The sequence below is a fragment of the Aethalodelphis obliquidens genome, unplaced genomic scaffold, assembly GCF_003676395.1.
Source record: "Aethalodelphis obliquidens isolate GAN/ISIS:26980383/991018 unplaced genomic scaffold, ASM367639v1 scaffold29, whole genome shotgun sequence".
NCBI lineage: Eukaryota > Metazoa > Chordata > Mammalia > Artiodactyla > Delphinidae > Aethalodelphis > Aethalodelphis obliquidens.
This window is the reverse complement of record NW_020837973.1, coordinates 6,319,676-6,345,620: the sequence shown is the minus strand read 5'-3', so window position 1 is coordinate 6,345,620 and position 25,945 is coordinate 6,319,676. Positions and strand designations below refer to the sequence as shown.

The following is a 25,945-nucleotide window of genomic DNA, read 5'->3' as shown; positions in this document are numbered from 1 at the left end:
TCTCTCTTCAAAAATGCATCGAGGTTGGCTTTGGGCCCTTTTTTTTTTTTTAAGATTTTTTTTTTTTTTTTGATGTGGACCATTTTTAAAGTCTTTATTGAATTTGCTACAATATTGCTTCTGTTTTATGTTTTGGTTTTTTGGCTGTGAGGTCTTAGTTCTCCGACCAGGGATCGAACCCGCACCCCCTGCATTGGAAGGCGAAGTCCTAACCCCTGGACCACCAGGGAAGTCCCTGTGCCTTCTTAAGTCTCCTCAGACATAACAGGCAGCTCGTGGGGCTTTGGTGGCTTCTCTCGTTAGTTCAGACTCTTGTGAAGCTGATGTACCTAGTTCCCAATTATTCGGGGCCTCATAGCTCTACCGACGTATTACAATAGATCAGAGTATGTGGACGGAGTGCGTGCCGCTGCTAGTACAGAACCTTTTTACTAGTAAACTATTTTTCCCTGCAAATATTCCCTAGAGATGCCAAAGTGAAAACAGACCACGTGACACAGTGAAGCATACTGTCTTTCTTTCCAGGGAGTTGCGTAATCAATGATCGACATCACAAACTTTGTCCCGATCTGATTTACCCAAGGAGAGTTCAATCTCTGCTTCTGAAACAACTGCCCATGGGAGAATCAGTGGAAAACCAACTCAGTTCTGGAGCAAACCGCAGGAGAAAGAATAAGAGGGGGCAGGGGCGGGAAAGAGACAGACTCTCAACCAAAGTACAGAAAACTTTTAATGAATTAACCTTACAAAAGACAATGGCATCAAAACATCAGACGTGTTTGGTACAAAACTAGTCCTAGGTTGTAAGAACTAATTCTGGTGATGGATGGTGACGTGCTGCTGGCACGAGACACGACAGAGCAAGGTGACGGTGCCACGGATCCCAGCTGGGCCCGTGGACAGTCACTGCAATGAGACACGTGGGTGAACACAGTCGGATTCCATGGGGGGTGACGAAATCAACTTAGTCACACATACTGTGTGTTTTAGTATCAGACTAGCAGATGCGGTTGGCGAGCTACCATATTTTTCCAAAAAAGAACATGCACCGGAAGATAATATACACCCCCTAGTTTTATTGCCTTAAGAATTTTTGTCTGTTTCGCCTCTCTCATCTCTGTCAGTTTCTCTGAAGGCTTTTCCGCTGTAATGCGCACTCCTTTCCCTTCTGCTCAGGAGTAAGCACGGTGCAAATGGCAGGGCGATCTGGGCACACATCAGACACCAAACGGCAGGCCACCGGGTCACAGGAATGAGTCTACAGAGGCTCCAGAGGACAGAACAGAGCACACACATCACAAACGAGGGACAAAAGTGGCAGTCAGAAAGTGCATTGTTATCTTCCTGAAAATACAGTCTTCTTGCCAAAACCGAGGCGACGCTTCAGGATGCCAGGTTACTCTGGGAAAGGGACCGTGACATCTCTGTGTTCACAAAGTATGTCTTCAGGTCCCCCTTTCCTTTCACGTTGATTATTCCTCGACACGTGCACGTGTATCCCAGGGTCTGCAGAATGAGGCTCGTCTCCTCAGTAACCTGGAAGCACAGGGACAGATGAAGAAGTGCTTAGTGCCGATGCGGACACAACCCTTTCAAAGGGCATTTGACTACAAGAATAAAGAGCCCCCACATGTTCATGCTCTTTGACCCATTCATCCTACTCCTGAGAAATCAGACGAGAGAATAATCCATGAGAGGAAGAGCTTTCTAAGGACAATGTTTGATTCAGTGCTGTGAAAGCGAGAAACTGGAAACCACCTAAGATTCGAGTAATCTCCAGGGTTAAGTAAACTACGATGCCATCGTGCTTGCTTCAGAGCACAGATACTAAAATCGGAACGATACAGAGAAGATTAGCATGGCCCCCGCGCAAGTACGACACACAAATTCATGAAGCGTTCCATATTTTTGAGAGTTAAACTTGGGCCAAACATGCAGTAAACATTTATTTAAAAATGACTATTGACTACTGTTATTAGTTACAGACATCAGTTACAATTTATAGAACTGAAAAATAATGACGTGTTTAATTATAATGATTTTAAAATAAAATTCAAATTTATGGTGTCCTGAAGAAAACAAAACAAAACAAAAACTGTGACGCTATCATGATCAATGTCACGGATCAGACGATGAAATCATGTCGAACTATTTCACCCCCCAAAAAAGAATTAAGCCTGGATCCGTGCCATGATTTTAACCACATGAAGTTATGCTTTCACATGTAAGAGACCTGGAAAAAAGGAAGTAAACCTATGTTGAAGTGGTGGGATTTTGGATGATGTTTATAAATTGTTATTAATGTCATTTTCTAAAATAATAAATGTTAATGATAGATTTTAATATAGATAAGAGAAAACACACGAGAAGCAGCACAGTCGACTCTGCAAATGGCCACATGTTTCAGGTTTAATACACATGAATAAAATGACCTAAAACTGAAAGAACATTAGGAATTTGCACCAGCCTAAGGGCGGACAGGATGCTCTGCGTCAGGTCTGGAAAGTTTCCCCACCTCATTGGATTGACTCGGGATGCTGAAAGGAGTGACCCCTCCGGGGCAGTCTGTCAATGTGACAGGACTCCTGATTTCCTGCCACTGCACCACGAGGTGAGGACCCCATCTCTGCACTACGTCCTGGTCCTGCTGGGTCAGTGGGCAGGGAAACCTGCTGGGTAGGACGGATCCTCTCTCCGAGGGGAGGGGAGGTGAGTCGTATTGTCTCCAGCTTGAGCATGCGCCGTGCTCTCGAGAGAGACCACGCCTAGGACCGAGGGCAGGGGTCTGATGCTTGCGTGTCAGAGGAACCTCCTGCAAAAGGCATCCTCTCAAGCAGAGAACATGTGAGGTGCACCGACTGGGCTACAAACAAGACCTCAGCTTCTGAGGTGAGGGACCACCCATCAGGAACGTGGTCCCCCAGCCAGGCGCCCCAGGAGGTATCTGGGACCTGAGCAGAGAGGGAGGGAGCTATTTTCCCAGAAATCCCTGGTAACACTGCTCTGGAACCATGTGAAACAGCAGGCGAGGAGGAGGGATTTCATCCCACTTTATCAGAGGAAACAGCCATGCCACCTGTAGGGCCCAGCCACCTTGGGTACGTGGGTGACGCACGTGCTGGGCATGACACACGTGTGTTGGGCATGCCACACCACAATTTTGGTTCTGGTGTGGACACCGTCAGGGGGCCGTGTGGTGTTGGGGCAGCAGCAGTGGCAATGAGCCAGCACCTTGGAGGCTGAGGGAGGCCTGGAGGATGGACACTGCCATGGGGCAGAGGTGGCAGCACATCAAAACCACAGGAGGGCTGGGCTTCTAGAACCCAGGACAGCATCCAGGGGGCCCCAGAAGTAAGGCTGAAGTGTGTGTTGTGACGATCTCAAGGGCAGGCTGTGGGAAAGAGCTAGAAAAATCCATCTGTCTTCTGCAGTGTGAGCCAGTGGCTGGCCCCTAGCAAAGGGGCCAAAGTGTGGGTCTTTCTGAGCAGAGCAGGAAGGAAAAGGGGGATGCAAAGTCCAGATGCTCACGTCCTGCCCTCCGCTGGCTGGGCCCAGGTTCCGGAGAAGGAGGATAGGCTGTAGCTCGGGAACATTAGATAAGAACTGAAAAACTATGGACATAGTCAAGAAAATCAGATGACAAATATATTCTCCTGATTAGAGTTCTTAGGGGCAATCAGAATTAGAGATTGCTACAGACACTTGGCTTCCGGTCTTCCACGCAGGGAGCAAACACATCGTTTGAAGCCTTGCAGGGTAATTTTGCAGTCGAGGCTGGTGCTGGGCAGCACGCCCTTGGCATTTTTGAGCTGGCCATCGGAATTTGTATCGCCAACCGCACAGTTATCATGACATTAGAGAGCCATCAACCTAATGAACTCCAGCTACGATTCCTCCAAGTCCAGGGCAAGCCTGGCTGGGGGACGAGGGGCTTCCTATGCTGTTCTTGGGGCACAGGAAGCATGGTGGGAGTGTAATCCTCTTCAATAAAAAGAATTTGTTCTTCAGGCCCAGGGGAAGCTTTAAATATTCTCAGCATCATTTTCAATTTTTCCTGGCATCTCACTACTGTTTTTTTCACACATAAATGGAAATGAGAGGCTAGTGGAGCTGGGGTGAGCTCTGCCCTCCGGAGAAAAAAACCTACCCAGATGCGGACCCTCCAGCCACTGAACTGAGTGAACACGCAAGCCTGTGGAAGACATCCCTCACTCTGGACGGGCTGAAACCTGTCTTGTTCCCTCCCCGGGCTCAGAGAAAACGCACAGAGACGGTCCAGGTGGCTGCACGGCACTAAGTCACCGGACTTTTATGAGGCCCAGTTTCCTCTTAGAGACACACGTGATCATTGTCAACATTGACCTGTAGGGGATTTACGGTCTCTGGGAGGGCATGTTCCCCTGACCGGCCTCTCTCAGATTGCTTTTGATACTTATCCTAAGTGCTCGAAAAGTGCCTGGAGAGTCGTGAAGCATGCGGAACTACAGTCCATCTTCCGAACGTTCCTGGTGTGCGGTGGAGGCCTAGGTTGGCCCACGGGTGGGCGAATGTGTTCCTGGTAGGAGCCTGCCTTTCTCCCCACCGAGCAGAAGACCCGGGCTGCCCAGGATCGCTGGAGCATCCCTGGGCACGGGGAGCAGCCAGCCATATACCGACAGAAAGCCCTAGTCAGAGGAGCCCCATTTTTGCTGAAAGCTTGGTCTGGGGCGGATCCCGTGAGAACAGCCGGCTCTATTTTTCCTTGGCAGTGGCCAATTTGGCCGGGAAGGCCTGGGATACTTCCTCTTTTCCTCCACACTCCTCTTTTCTTCTCTCTCTCTTCTCTTTGTTGGATGGTTGCTAACTTTTCAGCAATTGCTGACTCATATTCTGACTGCAAGGCGAACATGTAGAAGTCACGTGTGTCACCTTCCATCTAAAGGTCAAGCTCTGCCTGAGAAAGGCCACAGAAACAGGATCCTCTAGGAGGAATGAGGTAGAGTCACACTGAAAGCAAGCGAGCTCTGCAAGGGTTTCACGAAAAGCCCCTTCTAGGTGATGCTGGAGCTGACAGCTCCCTGCAGAGGTTAACAATGGGCTCCAGTGTCCATCGTACTTTTGGGAGGCAGGGTTATTTGAGGATTTCCGCCAAGCTGAGGCGCAGAACAGGGGCTCAGGGAATTCTCTGAGGAGGACAAAAAACCGATAAAGCCTGTTAGCTGTGTCCAGTGATTTTCATACAAACTTGCCATCTGGCAGGAATTTACCTTCCAGAAGACAACAAAGCTGGGGTGAAATGTGGAACCATTGCTTTTCGAGGGCGAGGAAAACAGAAAGTTCCACATAGACACACAGGCACGCGCGCACACACACATACACACACACACATCCTTCTCCTTTGGGGAGTGAGTCTCTCATTCTAGGTGCTGGTGCTGTGACCCAAGCAGGTGTGCGCAGTCACCACTGCTTTTAACTTGTCAGATCTTGGAATTCTCCCCCTTGGGTGGATTCCAGAGCCTTCCAGTCATTTCCAGATATCTGAATCCCATGCCAGTCTGATCTAGTACTGTCATTTCACCTCACTCCATTTCATCTCTTCCTCTCCGCAGTTGGCCCCTTCACTCATCCTCCAAGTTCAGCCCCTGGGGAGCGGAAGGCAGGTAGTCACATCTGGTCTGGGTTATACCAAGGAGAAGGGCACCCCTGCCGCCCCTCCCATCAGGTGGCCGCACTGCCCTGTTGGTCGCTGTGATCACCTATTTTCCCAAATGCAATAACCTTCATACTATTTCACAATTTTTATGGTTCACAGTTAATGCAGAAACGAATTAGTATTTCCCCAATAAAAAGTTTAACTAAATTTACAAAGTTTACTTTCTTCCCTCTGTTTTAATATATTATCCTTATTATATACTTATGCATGATTCCCAAGACGACAGACATGGTGGATAACAACAGAACAGACTAAATTACCTGGATTTTGTCCAGGACGCCGGTGCTGTCCATCCTACTGGCCACATTTACGGTGTTGCCCCAGATATCGTACTGTGGCTTCTGAGCTCCGATCACACCGGCTATTACAGGGCCATGGTTAATACCTGTGACACACCAGAACCAGCTGAGCACGATTTGAATCATGAACTTGACAGTGTAAGCAACTGTCTTAAACAGGAAAGTTTTACAAGACCATTCCCAAACCATGATTACGCAGCAAACATTCGCCCAACTCATGGAACTCTAAAACAAAGAACCATAATTCGTCTAACTTCATCATCTCAAAAACAGTAAAACGTTTGTCTTTCTTCCTCTTCTTGATTCACGCTCGTATGTCTATTTACAATTATTCTGTAATAGCGTAAAATTGGTACACTTTATAAAACTCAACATTATAATTGCTTTTCTATGATGCCACATAATCTTAGGCAAGAGACGATTATCTTGTTCTCCGATAGTTTTGTGGTTAATTACTTCTGAAATGCACCTATTTTAATTTTAACCGGCCTCAGCGAGTCTGTGAACTCTATCTGTTGGCCGTCCCGCCGCTGGTGGACTTCTGGGTTCCCTCTAATGTTTTGCTTAAACCACCACCAGCCCCTTGACGTGTGTGCTGCATTTTCTACCTGCCATGTACTATTCTGTGAGCTTGACATGTACAAGCTTCTAATTCTCACAGACCCCTGCCTGGGGTCTTCCCCCTCCCCCAGTGTAGCAAGTAGGCCGATTCCTTGTCCCAAGAACTCAGTTCAAACACACGGACCCACAGTTGTTATGGGCGTCCAAGAGGTAGGCCACAGAAATAGAAACAGAGGTATTGACGCTGGTTGATTTTTTTCCCCCCTATATTTTCTCCTGGATCTAAGACCCCCTCCTCCCCAGGCTTACTGCAGTAATCAAATCGTATGGATTAATGAGGGTGTTTCTGAGAGATTTCACGCCCCACTACTGAACTGCTTCGTGTACAAGCCCAGTTATAGATCGGAGGCAAAGCCTCCCCTTTGCAATGGAAAGTGGGGCAGGCAACACAGCACCAACGTTGTTCCACACAATCCCTGAAGGTACGCAAGACTGAGAAAGAAGTTCTCCTTTGCTTTTGTGGAGTATTCAGTAAAACTCAAATCTCTGTTTCAGACATCCCGAATAATTTATTCCTGCTGCTGGCCGGTGATCTCAGACGCCACTGCCCTCAGCTGTCCTTCTGGCTGCTCTGAGTCCCTGCTTGGTCAGTGGCTCTGGGCCAGGGCAGAGAGCCTGGGGCCGATATTGCTGGCAGCGGAGCGATCTCTGCTGAAGCGCAGGGGTGCTTCCCACTCACTGACTGACTCTACAGCTTGACGTGCGGAAAAGGACATTAGGAGCAAGTTTGGCTCTTACTATATGCATCATGATTTTGTAGGGGCTAATGTTACCTTTCTGAGTTCCTACTGTGAACTGCCACTGGATGGCACTGTGTCCAAAGATGGGGCTGGGAAGCTGCCCTCGGGAGAGGCGGAGGGTTTGGGGAAAGGCAAGCTCGGAGGCCACGGACACACTGAGCAGGGCTTCCGCAGACATCGAAAAGAGCTGGTGTGTGGGGTGAGTGTATAGATATTAATAGTTATTCAATAATCAGTGCAAAGTAAGCACTCAATAAGTACCTACTTAAGGAAGTCCATTAACTTGCTCACATTAATTTGGAAAATATTGTTATGGTCCAGACCAAGAACCCTGGGCTTTTGATGTGACAGATATGACTAGCAAAGAATTGTCCCGTTCCCCCTCACAGTGAAGGGCAATATTGTTTTGGTCCATACACATTTGACAACAGATGGAGTGGGAGGTTGGGGTCAGCAGCTTTTCTGTGTAGAATGGATAAACCACAAGGTCCTACTGTACAGCACAGAGCACCATATTCAATATCCTATGATAAACCATAGTGGAAAAGAATATTAAAAAAAATGTATATATGCGTATAACTGCATCACTTTGCTGTACAGCAGAAATTAACACAACATTGTAAATCAACTGTACTTCAATTAAAAAAAAAAAGACTATTTGACAGGGGTCATTCTGCCATGCAATTGGTTTCTTTTTTAAGGAGCACACTATGAAAGTTTGAGGATCCCATTTTCCAAGCTGTTAAAGCAATAAAAAGCTCCAGGCGAAAGGGCCGCCTCCACGTTCAGCTTCCTGCCCACCTGGCCCTTCTCATCTTTGTACGGGTGGAGCCAGAGAAACGTCCACTGGGCACACAGATGAGAAGGTCTAAATAAAAATGTGTTCAGATGCTCACAATAAGACATACATGCAGTGAAGAGAATCCCATTTGCTCCAGAAATGTGTAATATTTCTGGGTTTTACAATTCAGAACATATGAACACCAAAGGAAGAAAATAGCCCCAAATATTGGGATTTTTTTAAAGTTGAAATTTGTATGCAAGAGAGGTGAAAAGCCACTCAGATAGACTTTGTTAAAAGGACTACTCTTACATGGATTTGCTTTCAGAAGCTGCAAAATATGTTGCCAAGAACAGCATAAAATGGTCAAAGAAGCTCTTACAAATCACAAATGGCTGCAAGTGACCATGCAAACGTCGCAAGGCGGTGTGTGCAGACCTGAGGGTTTAAAACACACTTCTTTTGGATAGACATTTGTAAAGGGCAAGGGAGCATGGAACATGCTCAAGAATCAACTTAAAGCAAGGGAAGAACTTACTTGAATTTTTTTTTTTTTGGAAGAAAGTTGGCTTTTTCTCTGGGATTGGAACGTTCAATCTGAAAAGCTCCAGCTCTGTTAGAATTTAGGACACAGTTGGGGTTCTTATAGGTTGTGACCCCAGGAGTATGGGGACTATTCCAACAATTCCAAGATGCATTTTTAAAAAAACAGTCTTACATCTTTGAAGTCTGGATGCATCTTATAGCCCATAGTGGGTCCTACTATCATAAAATGATGGAGGGTTTTACAGTCAGGCTTGCATCAGCTCCTGGCATGGCTGAAGGCTGAGCCTACCATGACCTGCAGAAATGACCGTGGCTGGAGAGACTGAGACCCGGCTCAGGGTCCACTTCTGAAACCAAGTGCTTGCAGCCTGGGTGCAACCAAAGCAGGTGTTTTTTTTTTTTTTCTTCTAATTTGCTCAAAAGTGCCTCAGGAGCTCATAGCTGCCCTGGGCCCTTCCACCTGCCGTCCAGTTCTGCTGCTCTAATGACGCATTTGTCATTGTACTGCTCCAACATCGCAAGGATTGCGATCTTTCTGTGAATCTGTTCCTGACGCCAGGCCTCCTCCACAGCCCACCCCAGATCTGCACAACGTACCTACTCGTAACTTGAAGTCGTTGAAGGAGTGCTTGTTGATGGCGTCCAGTTTCCCCACCAGGGCGAATGCAAACTCCACCATGGTGCCGATGTGCATGTACTGCCTCTCGGGCTCCTGAAAGGAAAGAGACACAGCAGGCGGGGGTGAGGACTCAGCAGGCGGGGAAAGGCTCCTTCAGTTACAGGATGCACACTCTTTCCTCTGGCCTCCTTGGGGGAGGGGGTGTCGTGGCTGAATTGTGTACCCCCAAATTCATATATTGAAGTCCTAACCCCCAGGACCTCAGAATGTGACTGTATTTGAAGACAGGGTCTCTAAAGAAGGAATTAAGATTAAATTAGGTCATTAGTATGACCAATCTGGTATGACTGGTGTCCTTATAGGAAGAGGAGATTGGGACACAGACACACCCAGAGAGACCATGTGAAGACACAGTGAGAAGGTGGCATTCTACAGGCCCAGGAGACAAGCCTCAGAAGAAACCTTCCCTGTCGGCACCTTGATCTCAGACTTCTGGCCTCCAGAACTGTGAGAACATAAATGTCTGTTGTTTTAGCTGCCCAGTCTGTGTCACTTTGTTATGGCAGCCTGGGCAGACTTATACAGGGGCTAACCATTTTCTGCCTTTACTGGTCCCTGGGTGGTTTATCATCCCTTGAGGAATAGAGAGTTATCACCCACATGGAGCTGAAGGAAAAGTCCAAGATTTCCAATGAAGATAAGTGGAAATTTCTACTTCTTTTTACTATTAATTTGTATTTATGATTCCTGTTACTAATTCACATTTACCATTAATTTGTAACACCTATTCTGTTTGCGTTTACTTTTGAAGTTCATCCTTTTGAAAATTCTATTTTTGGTTATATTTAAAAAAATAGATTCTTTATTAGTATTTGTATATAACCTATAAAAATGTATTCATTTACACGTCCTGAAGGTCCCCCAGTTTTTTGGGGCATAATTTTATTTTATAATTTATTTATTTGCTTGCTTGCTTATTTATTTATGTTTTAAATTAATTTTTATTGGAGTGGTTAGGTGCACGGGATAGTTTGGAACACAGCTTCGGAAGGCTGAACTGAAATGCAGCCCCGGAGCTGCTGTCAGGCTCTTGGTATGGACGTCCTCTCCGTCTTTCTTTGGTCTCCCTGCCTGGTCTGTGAGCTCCACAAGGGCAGAGACTATGTTCTGTTAACCTGTAGACACACACAGCAGCAAAGCGCCTGGTGCAGAAGAAGAACTTAATAAATGTCTATTGAGAGACTACACTTCGGTTGGCCGTCGGGTAGCCGCGCGGGGCATGATGTCTGGGAGGAACAGAGAGAGAGTCCTCAGCTGTGGTGGAAGGTCAAAGCCGAGGGATGCGCCCGTGGGAAGCACACGCCCAGAGGAATCACTCACGTGTCCGCTGCAGTGGGCGAGGGCTCCAAGGGAAGAAATGGAAACAAAATATCAGAGGGGTGACCTGGGGGCGGCCCTCAGCTGGGACGGGGCGGGGGTCAGTAAAGGACCCTGGAAATACTTGAGAGGACAGAACACGGGGTCATCGCGGGTCTTGCGCTGTGATTTCTGGGACGGGTGTTCATCCCCCTGGGCCCCAGAGGAGTTCAATCAGAGGTGGAGAAAGCTCTCGGGGGCATTTGAAGAGGAGGCACCTGGTGACCAGTGGGGGGCATACTCCACGGAGGGTAAAGATAAAAACCAACTCTGAGGGTTTCAGTGGGGATGACTGAGAAGGAAAACAGACAGAACCCACCCATTCAAGATGCCAGGAAGATGGAGAAAACCACGGTAACAGCTAAGGGAAACAGGAACACGGCAAGAGGGCAGTCCAATGACCCACATGGCCTTCTAATAATGCCAGTGAAGGGGGTAGCACTGAAGCAAGTCTCCCAACCTGGGCACTGCTGACATTTGGGTGGGATCAATCTTTGCTGGGGGGTGTCCTGCACACAGCAGGGGTGTTGAGAAGCATCCCTGCCTCTGCCCACTAGATGCCAAGCGTGACAACCAAAACGGTCTCCAGACATTGCCAAATGTCCCCTGGGGAAGAAAACTGCTCCCAATTGAGACCACTGCACTAAACTTTATACACACACACACACACACACACACATATACATACACACACACACACGTATATATATATATATACATATACACACACACATATATATACATACACACACATATACATATACACACACATATATATACATATATACACACACATATATACACACACATATATATRCCTATTTATACACACATATATACATATACACACACATATACATATATACATATACACACACGTATATATATACACACACATATACATATATACATATACACACACGTATATATATACATATACACACACATACACACACACGTATATATATATACATATACACACACACATATATATACATACACACACATATACATATACACACACATATATATATATATACATATATACACACACACACGTATATACATACATATATATATATATATATGAAGGGCGAAGAGGAATTAAGAGAAAGATTTCTTCCTTCCTTTCCTCGAGTGAATTTTATCATTCTAGAAAAAGATGGATGAAATACTACTGTTGCCATAAATCCGCAACTTAAAAGTGTGGGAGCAAAACCAAACCATTTAAAATATTAGAACCACGAAGCAGACTGTCAGCTAACTTTGGTGGAAATGCAGAGAGTCATTTCTTAAGAACAGTTACACTTTTCCATCAGAGCTTGCTAATATCTCTTGTCTCATGACTTAGGGGGAAGACATGATTTGGAGGTATATGCAGGCAGTTGGAAAACATCTTGCTCCTTGACGGGAGGCATGAGCTGTTAAATCAAGACAGGATCCTGTGCCGTAGAAATTACAACAGTCCTGGGAAAGAGAACAGACTGGCCGTGGGAGAAATGGTTTGCTTTTCATGGAATCAAGGTGCAGCAAACGAGCTTCTCTCCCTGATAAATGACTGCCCAATCTGTTTCCAGGCAGCAGGCTTCCACTGTGGGTTTGATGTGACCTCAGTGATAAATGAAGAGACTGAGCTCTGGGAGTGGGGTTGAAATCCAACGTCAAGGACTCATTTGGGCTTAGTAAAGCCTAGAGAAAATTATGCTCAGTCTCTAGGAGAGCTCAGGTCACTTCAAGAAGTCCTTATAACTGAACTTTTGATAAATGTTTGATGACAGCCTGAAACAGCTCTTTCTTCCATGATCCAAATAATTTCTCCCATCTCCAAATATTTAACTGACTTCTAGCTACACAGAGAGACCACTCATTCAGTTTCCTGGAACACACTTGGAAAGCTGTTTGTTTTGCAAGTTTCACCTGCAGGGAATGTGGCATAAAGTAAATGCATGTTTATTGAGGTTATTTTATAACCCAAGTGACTGGTATTGACCGAGGTGAAATTAACACAAGCCTCTGCTCCTGGCTTCTCCTCTCTTTCCTCCTCGCCTTCCTCTATCCATCAAACGTCCACTGCGTTCCTGCTGTGTTGGTGCTCATCTGATTCTGAAGATTCGGAACTGCTGTCTAAGGAGCCCTTAGTTCTGCTGCCTGGGGCTCCTGGGAGAACGGATCAGACCTCACAGTTCTCTGAAGGAGAGTTACCCCAACCAGGTGAGCTGCATGTCCCAGCATGGAGATCGGCCCTCACCTGGGAGCTCAGGGCATCTGAGTTTCAGGCACCTTTTAGAGAGCAGGACTGGAACCCACAGCTTCCCAGTGTTTATCATCAAAACTCAGAGGCATGAAATAATATTTATGGAAAATGGCCTGATTCCTGGGCCATCTGTGGATTCCTCTGTATCCAGTGAACTTGGATTAAACTGGACGCAATGTTCTCCACCTGATCTCACTCTACCAAAGAATGTATTTGATTAAAATATGCATTAAGAGATGTTCTAGGGCTTCCCTGGTGGCGCAGTGGTTGAGAGTCCACCTGCCGATGTGGGGCACACGGGTTCGTGCCCCGATCTGGGAAGATCCCACATGCCGCGGAGTGGCTGGGCCCGTGAGCCATGGCTGCTGAGCCTGCGCGTCTGGAGCCTGTTCTCTGCAACGGGAGAGGCCACAACAGTGAGAGGCCGCGTACAGAAAAAAAAAAAAAAAAAAAGAGAGATGTTCTAGCTAACAACCTCCCCCCTCAATGTGTTAAACCGTTTTCCATAAGGAAGTTACTGAGCTCACTGCTCACTACAGACTAATGATTATGAGGGCCCGTTTGTTAGAGCTTGGGTCAGGGACCCAGTGGAGCATCCAGCTGCAGCCTGATGTGGCTTGGTTTCAAACATATTAATGAATGAGTGATTTGACCTCACCTTATGAACACTAAAGCACTGCACTTGTGTTGGCTGCTGGAAATTTCGGAAAAATTAATAGCAATAGTGTATGTATGCACGTACTTAATCCTCACAACGATTCCCATGAAAGAATGCCTGTCTTTATCCCCATTATGCAGATGGGAAAGGGAAACCCAGAGAGGTTAATAACTTATGTAAGTGGAATAACCAGGCTTTGCAGGTGGGCAATCTGACTCCAGGGTCCTCAATCTTCATTTACTCTAAATGTAAATGGATTAAATACTCCAATCAAAAGACACAGAGTGGCTGATAGGTTACAAAAAAAAATCCATTTATATGCTGCCTATAAGAGACTCACTTCAAATCTAAAGACACACTCAGACTGAAAGTGAGGGCATGGAAAAAGGTATTCCATGCAAATGGAAACAAAAAGAAAGCTGAGGTATCAATACTTAACATCAGACAAATAAACTTCACCCTCTTGCCTCCTTCCCCGTGTGCATCTTGAATGTGGTCACAACTTTTGCTATTTGATTTTCATTTTATTGCATCATCCTCATTTTTGTTTCTATCTTATCTTTCATATTCCTTGCATGTTAGTTTATTAATTTAAAAATATTTTTTGCATTGTGTCCATTTTTGTAAGCTTCTTAAGGGAGAGATTTAAATAAAATAGGCACATACATGTAGACAAGTAGGTAAGCATTTTTCCTTGATAGTCTTGCTGCTAAAATGGTGACAGCTGTGTTGGATGATGTGTCTAAGAGATATTCAGTTGATGGAAAACTATATCCAAGCATTGCTCATTAATGGCTCTGGAACTGGCCACTACCCATGTGGATGACTGGAATTCTACTTGGGTGCCTTATTGAAAACTCAAACTTGTAAGTCTAAAACTATTATTTCTATTTAATCTCCCATTAACAGCTCTTATTCTTGACTCGTCTACTTTTGCTAATGGTGTCATCAATTTCAGATCCCTAAACTGGAAACCTGAGATTCAGACAGTCCCCTCCATCTTGCTTCCTCAGCTCCCAAGTCCATCTCCCACGGACATGCTTCTCCCATTCACCTCTTTCTTTATTTCCTTTGTTTCTTTATTTTCATTGTTTATATGGTGACCACTACTTGTCTGAAAGCAGGAAGTTCACTAAATAATTGCCAGCACGTTTGAGTCAGACAAAGTTGGGTCCAGCTCCAGGTTCCACAATCATCAGCTGCATGGCCTTGGCTGAGTCCCTTAACTTCTCCGGGGCTCAGTTTCCTCATCTGTGAATTGAAACAATAACTACCAGTCTCATAGGGTTGTGGTTAAGATGAAATGGATTCAAATGGGCAACACATTCTGCCTGCATCCCTGAGGCTCAGGTTTTATTTAGTTTCCTTCGTGATAGGGTAGAGAAGCACATCACTCTGCTTGACATGAAAAGCTTCTAGGAGGAAAATGTTAGCAAGAATTGCTTTATGCCCTAGTTTAGTACTTCCCCCCACTTTCCACACACTGAGCAACCTACATTGATGAATGGCTTCAACAACAATCTAAGTGTCTGAAATGTTAAGTATCTTTGAGGTTCTCAGTGTGTATAGCGAAGAGTGATGGTTCTTCCTTTAGTGTTTGTTTCCTATTAGTAGCATTAAAGTAGGAGGGCATTTCTCTCTCCATTTACCCTACATCACGATAGCTTTGGTGTTTGTGCAAAAATACACAGCACTGAGATATTGCTTTTCATTTCAGCAGAGACCAAAACTATTTTCTACTTTTGCCAGTAAAGGAAACTATGGTTTTGAGTTTCAACATATGCTTTAGTTACTAAGAAACTGGCAGCAGAAGATCTGAGAATGATTCCTTACTTCTTCCCTGATCAACTTGGTGGAGTGTCCTAAAGTTTCACCAAAATTCATATGAGGAAGCCTAATCCCCAGTGTGATGGTATTAGGAGGTGGAGCTTTGGGGAAGTAATTAGGTCACATGGGTGGAGCCCTCATGAATGGGATTCGTGCCCTTATAAGAAGAGACAGGAGAGAGCTGCTTCCTCTCTCTCTGCTCTCCATCTGCACTGAATGAGGACACAGAGAGAAGATGGCTGTCTGCAAACCAGAAAGAGGGCCCTCACCAGATGCCGAATCTGCAGACCTGATCTCAGACTCCCCAGCTTCCAGAACTGTGAGAAATAAATGTTACTTGTGACCCAGTCTATGGTAATTTCTTATAGCAGCCCAGCTGAGACACCTCTAATATCCCCAGGCTTACCTAGCATTGGAGTTGCTGTTTGCATACATGACTTTTTCCAGACTATAAACTCTGGAGGGCAGTTACAGAGGGTCATTAACAAGTAACTGGCACTTGCCCCAATGGGTAAAGAAAATCTATGCTGGTTGACCTACTAGCTAAATAAAATCCCAAACAGTCAAATCAGGCAGCTCCTAACTCAGGCAGAGACAGAACCGTTAGCCTGACTCAGTGAATGTGGATGGGCAATGTTTATTGCTCATTGTTTTGTCGGTCAGCTCGGTTTTGCTAATAAACTGAGTAAGTGTAGGAATCTCATAGATGGGTCACTTGGAGCCTGGGATCTTATTTGGGGGATGGAGGGAGAAGAATGATGGAGAAATCCTAGTGCTAGCCACAGCGTTTATGTCTATGGGGCCAACTTAGCAAGAAACAGAGTGAGAGGTAGTGCTTGCAAACTAGTAACTACCCTTAGCCCACAATCTGCTGTCAAATTTGTTCTGATAGAATAAATAAATAAAATAAAAAACTCATTTAAAATAAATAATTTAGGGCTTCCCTGGTGGCGCAGTGGTTGAGAGTCCGCCTGCCGATGCAGGGGATGTGGGTTCGTGCCCCGGTCCAGGAAGATCCCACATGTCGTGGAGCAGCTGGACCTGTAAGCCATGGCCGCTGAGCCTGTGCTCCGCAACGGGAGAGGCCACAACAGTGAGAGGCCCGCGTAACGCAAAATAAATAAATAAATAAAATAAAATAAATAATTTAACTTTTTAAAATAAAAATAATTAAAAAGAGAGCAATAATACAAAGCTTAAAAATTTTTAATGAGCACCAGCACTCGTACCTTGATAGGAATACAACCTCCTTGTTATCTCTTGCTTCTCCGCCTCTCCCATCCCCCTATTCTTCTGGCACCACAAGTCACTTCTTCCAAAGTGTTGCTGGCAATGGGCATCACTCTATTTGAAATTGTGAGTAAAAGCTAGAGGTAAGGCTCATCACAGCAATAGTGTAATCAAAGTATGGGTTTACATGAAAGTTTTCATCTCTGTACTTTGGTTTTGACATATTTAAGTTCTCAGTAAAATTTGTATTAAAAAGATCAAAACCAATTTACATACTAAGACCAGAGATGACCCTAATCATTGATTCTGGCATGAAGGATGGACTTCCTTAATGATAGGGCAGGCAAAGTCCTTTCAGAGATCGAGTAGGGGAGGCTCCAGAGTGCAGCAGAGGGGCATGAGGCAATATGGAGGGGTGAGGAGTGTGGCAAACTGGGGAGAATGTGCCAAGATGGGGCAGCTGCTTCTCAGCTGGTGATTGTTGTCATCAGGAATGAAGATCAGGAGATCTACCAATTTTCAGGAGAAACTGGAGATGATTATTTTTTAGTGAGATGTCCTTTTATAAGAAGTCTACGTAAGTCAAGAAAAACATACCTGTAACCACAAGTGTGCTATCATGGCTTGAGGTCTAAAGGCCATGGCTGGGAAGGAGCAGGGGGCTGCTATGGGTCTGGGAAGTGGTGAAGTCCTGACGTTAAAATGAAGTGCCTCTGGGGTGCATAAGCTCCCCATTTCTATCAACCCTGAATTCCATCGCGGAACATGTACTTTTCAGGTGCATGCTCCGGGGATTACGAGAGCGGGTTCAGAATGCAAGCCTGTTCTCCATGTAATGTTTCATTTTTTGACAAATGCCTGCTTCTTTCAACAACAACAATCAGTTGTTACACATAATACAACCAACCATCTAGTCATGTTGTCTTTAAGCTTAAAATCAGAATGTGTTGTTTCACTTAAGTTAACACAAATGAAGCAAAACAAAGGCAGATAGAAAGCCCTGCTCTGACTAGGTGCTGATAGACCCCTGTGCCTTCATTTTCCCAGGGGGTAAGTAGCCTGTGCCGGCATGTAGAAAATGTGGAGGTAATTACAAATTAAAGCTGACTTTCAAAAGGCTGCTTCTATCTAGACAGCTCTGCCTCTTTTTGGATTTAAGAAAAACACATGAATCCTTGAGAAACCCAATATATTTTGCCAAACTAAATATCTGGCTGTGTTGAATATGTTTGTTGCCAAACTAAATATTTGGCTAAATAATAAATAGAAAATGTTTTGTTTGTAAACAATAAATGGAAAGTTTTTTGGTTTTAACTAGAGAGATAAGTAGGTAGGCTACAAAAGGCAAAAGGGACATTCATTTTTTCATAAAGACTATACCCATGTTATTATTTCTCAAGCATGCTCTGCCCCCAATCAAACATAATGAACTTTCCTTTCAGATTTTCACTGAATTTCAAAATATTTCTAGGATGATCTTACCAAGATTCGAACTAAATGTTCTAAATAAAAATAGCTCGTATTGAGTAAATCTCCCTACATGGACCTGATGCCATATTTCATTTATGTCCCCAAACCCTTTTACCTATTCTGCGGGAGGAAGCAATGGTATCCATACGTGAAACAGTGTACAAACCATAACTGTATTATTACCGCTATTATCCTTTTTATCACCCACTCTGCCCGTGGAGCATTTTGCATATTAATGGCTTCCCCACAGCCTCAGGAAATGAGTAGGGTCCCCACTGTATACAAAAGGACACTAATGTGCAGAAAGCTTAGCTACCATGGTAAGGAATGAGCAGTCTCACGTGAAAGCCACGCTCCTTCCACTCTACCACGAAGGTAAATACTCATGTATTAACAGTGGTGGCTGTCAGGATGCAGCTCAAGGGTAGCTGAGAAGGCAGATTTTGTGGCTGCCAGTGATGAAGGCAGGAGGGATGGAGCACCTGTGGAAGGAGTGCTTGGGTGAATGGTGTGCGTACAAACGTGTGGGTGCAGAAGCCAACATGGTGGGGGGCTGGGGAAGAAGAGGAGGGGGTGAAGCAGCACGAGAGCTGTGGGCAGAGGGAGGTGAGCCCTGCACCCAGAGTGCCCGGGTCTGCAGCCCTGCTCTATAGCCCTATTCTATGGCTGCTTGTTCTATGACCTTGGGTAAGTTACTGCACTGCTGTGCCTCAGTTTCTCCATCTGTAAAATGGGCTTGGGTTGGGGTGCCTCCTAGGCTTGTTAAAAGTAAAGACTCAGGAGGCATTTATTAAGTTTTCGAAAATGGTAGGAGAAAAAAAAGAGTGCGTTTGCACGGGGAGGAGCAGGATTGTAAAATGGCGGGAAGGAAGCGAGAGGCTGGGCTGGGAAGCAGGGTGGCCACGCACTGCTCCATCACTCATTGAACAGACACGGGCAATCACTCTGTTCAGCGCCCCCTTCTGGGACTTTGGGGAACACCACATAAGACACGGCCCCTGCTATAATTTGGATGCTGGAAAGAAACACACGTCTAAACAAAACCAGGAAATTATATGCAGCACGTGGGAGGGAAGGAAATAGGATCTAGACACAGAGGGTCAGGTGAGGCCAAAGCAGGTCAGGGTGCAGGAGAGGCTCCTATGAAAGCGGGAGCCTTGGCCCGGCTGATGGGTGAGATCTGAACACAGGGTGTCTTCCTGTGCATCAGAATCACCTGTGGAAATGGAGATTTCCAGCCCCTCACTCAGGTGTCTGGAGACCATGTGTAGCACCCACCACAGGGCCTCTGATGCAGCTGGTGGGTGCACCCCTCCTGTAGGGTGTATGAGTAGCACTTGGTGCTTGTCTGCACAGACGCACAGTGCACGTCTGAGGGCTGATGAGGGAGCTGTAGGGAGAGGTAGGGGATGGGTCAGAGCAGGGGCGTGGAGGCAGATGGTGGAGGCCCTGTTCTGGGAGTAGGGAGGACAAGAGGAAGGTGAGGGTGCTGTGAGCAAGCTGGGTGTCTGTGGAAAGCTGGAAACGTGAGCTCCAAGCTTGGCCTAATGGTCAGGAAGGTGGACGATGGTTTTGTCAGCGGTCGGATACACAGGCTGGTGGAGCAAGTCTTAGCTGAGATCCCTGATGGAGGGAAGGGGTTGGGGAAAGAACATGGAAATGTCCACAGAGGAAGACCTCAGGCAGGATTCACTAAAGAGAAGAAACCAGAAGCTGAGGGAGAAGAGGACTTCTGGGCGAAGGTGATGGCTGGCTATATCAGAGGCCACAGACAGGACACAGAGAATGATCGCTTGGGGAATGCAAATCCGACTTGGATTTTGGAATTTGGAAGTACTTCCTGATCTTTAGGAGTGGAATTTCTGACATCCGCATTGGTGAGGGTTAGCACAGAAGGAGAAGGTGAAAAATAAAGGCAGTGGATAAGGACAAGCCATCCAAAAATTGTGCCTATGGGAAGGGGGAGGAGAGGTCTGGAGACATTTGTTGACGATCCAGGAGACCAGGGTCTGGTGGTGACAGAGTCGAGACCAGGGAGCCTGGCTGTAGGGATGATGGAGGGATGATGGAAGGTGATTGTGGGATGGAGGAGGGATCATGGAAGGGTGATGGAGGGATGATGGAGGGATGATGGAAGGATGAAGGAGGGATGATGGAGGGCTGAAGGAAGGATGATGGAGGAATGATGGAGGGCTGAAGGAAGGATGATGGAGGAATGATAGAGGAGCGATGGAGGGGTGATGGAGGGATGAAGGAGGGATGAAGGAGGGATGATGGAGGGATGATGGAAGGTGATTGTGGGATGGAGGAGGGATCATGGAGGGRTGATGGAGGGATGATGGAGGGATGATGCAAGGATGAAGGAGGGATGATGGAGGAATGATGGAGGAGTGATGTTGGGTGATGGAGGGATGAAGGAGGGATGATGGAGGGATGATGGAGGGATGAAGGAGGGGTGATGGATGAATGATGGAAGAATGTTGGAGTGGTGATGGAGGGATGATGGTAGGATGATGGAGGAGTCATGAAGGAGTGATGAAGGGGTGATGGAAGGATGAGGGAGGGTGATTGTGGGATGGAGGAGGGATCATGGAGGGGTGATGGAGGGATGATGGAGGGATGAAGGAGGGATGATCGAGGTATGATGGAGGAATGATGATGGAGGGGTGATGGAGGATGGGCCCAGCACAGACGCTGAATGCTGAGTGGGTCTTCATGTGCCTCTGAGCATCCCTGCCAAGGGTTCCGTAAGTGGCTGTTGCTAGCTAAGTTCTGGAGCAGGTGTGATTTTGTCAAGTGTCCTCAATGGGCCACAAGAGGAGGTCAGCTGAGAGGCCTCAGAATTGGGGCTGGGATTAGGGTGAGAAGAGTGAGGCACTTACCTCAGCTGCAAAACTTAAGGGGGCACTGAAAAACTCAACCATCATGAGAAATAATATCCTAGTGCAATGTTTAGAAAATCAAAATTAATGCAGACAAATCCAGAAAGAAGTAAAACACTGAAATTTAAAGAAAGATAGGGGCTGTGGACTGCACAGATCCCTCTCAAATTCATATCTTGAAGCCATACCCACGAGATCTCTCTCTCTCTGCTTTGTGAGGACATAGCAAAAGGGCAGCCAGCAACAAGCCAGGAAGACAGCCCTCACATGAACCGCATCCTGCAGGACCTTGATCTGGGACTTCCAGCCTCCAGAGCTGTGAGAAAATAATTCTCTGTTGTTGAAGCTGCCCAGCCTTCATTATGGCAGCTGAGCTCACTAATCAGTTTCTGACAGTGCTGTGCTGGGCGTCTTAGAGCCCGAGGCAACGGGAAAAATGTCTGTCCCTGTGTACATAATTTTATGTTATTTTTAATGGTTAATTTTTTTCAGAACATTAAAGATGCTGAAAAGGATTAAGTTTTCTTCCATTAAAGCCAGGACAGTAAAAATCTAATTAGTTCTGTCTTGGGTAAAAATAAGATATTTAGAATTAAAACAATGTACATTTTAATATCTTTATTGTCCAATTTTCCAATAGATTTTCAACACTTGAATGTTCTGGCAATAAAAACCCAACCCCGAAAGATACACAACACCACGTAAACAGGGGTGTCCATTTTTCCTTTTGTGTCAGGCGTCAAGATTGCTTGGAACGGTACTGCTCAAAACTTACGATTCTTCTAAGTTTTCTTTTATTGCTTGTTTGTTTTATTTTTCCTTATTACTAAAGTAATTCATACCCATGAAAAAAATAATAATCTGGAAGCAACACCTGAGTAGAAGGGACATATATTACCCCACTCACTCAGAAAAATTCTAGGGTTAATCTTGAGTCCGACGTTTCATGTTCTTGTCTCTGCCCACGAATGTTAAGAGAGAAGAGGACCCTCTCCTAATGCTCCGGGGGTTGGACTCTGTCTGAGGAAGCTGCTGCCCCTCTGTCCCTCTCTTGGTTGCCTGTGGGAGGTGGTGGGATTGGGGGAAAGCTAGACACACGGGGGTCGGGGAATGGCTGAGCTCTTCCTCTCCTTGGGGGAATCCAACCACCTCCAGCAAGCTGTGCTCTGGTAAGTTTCATCCCTCTGTGCTGCACCCACCACCTCTGCCCTGCGTTAAACAAGCCAGTGCCTGTCAGGGAGCCCACTGTCCCGAGGGGAAAGGGGTCTTGTTATTGACCCACAAACCATATCTAGGGACTTCCCTGGTGGTCCAGTGGTTAAGACTCTGTGCTCCCAATTCAGGGGGCACGGGTTTGATCCCTGGTCGGGAAACTAAGATCCCACGTGCCACATGGCATGACCAAAAGAGAAACAAAAATGAAGTATATCTACACACACACACACACACACACACACACATACACAGAAACAAAACACAACATAACAGAAAACCCCCCTCAAAAACCCTAGTTGATTGAAGATACTCAGTTTTGACCAAATCACATTTCAACCAAATTTCTGGGTGGTCAGCATGTTCTTGACCACGTTGTTTTAAACCAAAAGACCAGGAGCCCTCCCATAATGAGTCACCTTTAAATAAACAGCTCTAACCAACTTTCCTGTATATTTATCTGGTATCAAGCAGCTACCAGACTGGTTGTTTTTTTTCTACCTTGTCTGCCAGAGAAAGAAGTTTTGTGAACAGACCCTCAGAAGCCTCCAGAATTCTCCTCTTTTCTCATGAGACCTTAATCACCGAGGTCAGGGTTGTGCCTGCAATTCAGTGTATGGGTCACTGTTTTGGTCCCAGGATGACCTGTGGGCAGAGCTGAGGCTCACGTGTGCTGGGTGTGGCTGACACGTGTGTACCTGGGCGTGCTCCTGGCTGGGCACGGCACTCAGACCCGTCGCCGCCATGTACGTGCTGCCGATGGTCTTGATCTTTTCAACTCCACTGAACTTTGGCTTGGACAGCAGCTGGGGGGCAATGACAGTCACACAGTTACTCAGTCGGCTGCTGACCCAAGGCCAAGCATTTTCTAGAGACATTCTCAAATCCTAGTTCAGTCACAGGAACATGATACTGATTATTCACCCTTCGACCTTGGGCATCGTGGGGAAAGAACACTTCATGCATCTCACAAAGGGCATGTACTTGGAAAGATATGCAGTATAACGATTTACTTCCAGTTAACATGAATTACCTTTTAGAATTTGCTAGTGAAGGAAACAGGATAAATTATGATGCGAGTGATAATGGCCTCAAATAAACTTCCCCACTCTGTGTTTGAAAGGTCTAAATATAAAATCATGATTCAGAGAGTGAGGTCTTCCCTGCATGGTGAGGGTGAATTATGACCAACTGCATGGTGAGGGTGAATTATGACCAACTGAGGTCATAATAGTGCTGAGGTAGTGCTGAGGATTAACTTTTGCCCTCTGAAAACCTGGAGTGGAGGGAATAAATGGCCCCTCTCATCAGCCCTGACCCTAATATTTCTTGCCCCAGTTTCTGGCACCAGTAATCAGTTTCCTACTGGGGTCCTCCTCATCTACTACATTAGACCGTGGGGTGGGATGGAGGAAAGGTAAAAATAAGAAGCTGTAGGAAAGGGAAAGACTGGATGGAGAGAGCAAATGAAGGAAACGCTGGAAGGTTCTGTATCTGCTCAGCAGGACAAAGGTACGAACAGAAGACTGGGAACATCTTCTAGACCCTTCCTTGGTACTCCTGCTTTCAGAGGAGATTCGCTCAAGATCACATGTCAGAGAATCTAAGATAAGTGAGCAAATCCCATGATCACATCTCCATGAGCAATCCAACCTGAAAGAATGGTCACTAGTGCTAGAGAGCATTTATTTTACCGAGGGGCAGCTGGAGGAAATGTGCCAACATTTTTCACTGTGAACCCTGCACAACAGTGAAAATCTCTACTTGTCATTACTTCACCATGAGTCTTGAGTCAACCTCATGGTGACAGTGGTGGTAGCAGAGAAATGCACAGGTCCCACAAGACATTTAGAAGGTTGGCCTGAAACCATCATATTATATAATTTCATCACTGTGTTTCAAAATTCCATCAATCATGATGAACGTATGTTCACTGATGTCAACTTTCCTATATTTGCAAAATATTGTTAAAAATGGTAAAACAACAATATCTTTCAAACCAGAGGTCTGTTTGTTCTTACTAGAAAACAAAGTGCATTGTTTCCTTTGTAGGCAGAAAATTGAAAATTGACACCTATTCCAATACCTAAGATGTACACTTTGTCCCTTCTAAAATTGCCTTTTCTACCACATTCATATTGCTTTTTCAACAATAAAGCATGCCATCCATGTACAATTCAAATTGATATCTGACATAGACCTTGGAGTTTGCACAGACACACATGCAAATAAGCTACTATCTTTTTTATGTATAAAGAGATGGGCAAGTATTTTCCTTGGAGTTCAAGCCTTTCAAGAAAATTCATGGGCATGCTGGAGAGAGATTTTATGGAACAGATTTTGGTCGTTGTTGATAGAAATCATATTAGCTTTAAAAATAATATGTGTTTGCCTCACCAAAATTAGTCAGTGAGCTAAATAGAGCAAAAAAGCTTAATGCCAACCACCAGAAATTTTGTCAAAGGACAAGTTTTAAGATATGCCATGATGTTGGACTAACTTCAAATGTGCCAGTCCAGAGGAACGCCAAAGGATGGGATTGGGGCCAGCCCTGCCCATCAAGGGTAAGTACGTACATCGTCAAAGTCGGCAATGATCTCGTTTAGGAGCCGAAGGCATTCCAAGCCCTCCTTGTTCACATCCGATTCTGTATAGAATTCTTTGAAATCCGGAATGGAGGCAAACATGACGCAGACACAGTCATAGGACTGGTGGTATAAATCCTGCCCAGGAGAAAAGGAAGAGCTGAGCACTAGGAAACCTTTTAAGCAAACATGCTCCTAATGGAAGTGTTTCTTTACGTTAAGACTGGTAAAGAAATCACCCAGGGTCCACTCCACCTGCTCCACCCTGGTCCCAGGCCCATTTTAGGCACTGGCCATTGATCACAGGTGAAGGCTTCTAGGGAGCTGGATGTAGGCTCAGAATCGTCAACACCGCACTCCCACTGTCACTACCAGTTAGTATGAGGTGCCCGTCCGGTTACCCCTCTCTGCCAGCTCTATCGTAGACAATGACAAGAGACCATAGACTTCTCACTTAGGAAAAAAAACCAACAACATTCTTTTAACAACTAAAGGGAAACAAAACGATTTCCCAAGCTACTATATTGTCCTAAAGTGACTCGTTATGGCTACATTCTTTGGATTGGAGGCATCATGAATTTTCCTCTTCAGCCTGTCCTGAAAGGAGCAGATGAAACTCATCATGTTACTTCTGAATTACACCAGAGAGAACTAGTGAAATTCCTCAGGCTACTTATTCTATTGTATTAGACACCAGAAATATTTGTTCGGGATTTCCTTTTGTTTTTAAATAGACTAGAGTCTAAACTAAAAGTCTAAACTTTTAGTGAGGAAAATTACAATGTCTTGTAAATACAATTTCAAGGTGTTTCCACACATAATTTTCCCCAGCATATAGTGAAACCTTCAAGTTCAGTGGAGATTTCTTATAGGAAGCGTTATTATGTGGGCATGGGGGCTGGTCCTGGGAGGGAAGATCTGCTCTCTCACTGGTGCTGGTGCATCAGGGCCCTTGGATGGCCTGTCCCGGGCAGAATGGCCAGGCGCCAATGTGGGCACACTGCATCATGGGAAACACTCCCTCCACCAGAAAACGTGAGGAGAGTTCTGTCACACAAGATTGCGACCTCTGAGCGGAGGAAAGAAAGCTAGCGGCTGATGTTTCCTGTGTGC

At 45.6% G+C, this 25,945-nt stretch overlaps 1 protein-coding gene and 1 non-coding gene across 2 annotated transcripts in view; one reads left to right on the top strand and one right to left on the bottom strand.

Moving 5' to 3' along the window:
* Positions 1–712: 712 nt before the first annotated feature.
* Positions 713–25,945, bottom strand: part of ADCY2 (adenylate cyclase 2) — a 434,307-nt gene continuing 409,074 nt past the window's right edge. The window contains exons 21-25 of the mRNA XM_027125298.1: positions 24,824–24,970; positions 22,946–23,053; positions 9,277–9,391; positions 5,953–6,077; positions 713–1,536 (exon numbers count right to left, since the gene is read on the bottom strand). Of these exons, the coding sequence (XP_026981099.1) occupies positions 1,384–1,536; positions 5,953–6,077; positions 9,277–9,391; positions 22,946–23,053; positions 24,824–24,970 (648 nt within the window). The 3' untranslated portion in view covers positions 713–1,383. The remainder of the gene's footprint in view (positions 1,537–5,952; positions 6,078–9,276; positions 9,392–22,945; positions 23,054–24,823; positions 24,971–25,945) is intronic.
* On the top strand, positions 1,805–1,910 carry LOC113630265 (U6 spliceosomal RNA). Its single transcript, XR_003436883.1, has one exon. It is a non-coding gene; the product is annotated as a U6 spliceosomal RNA (small nuclear RNA).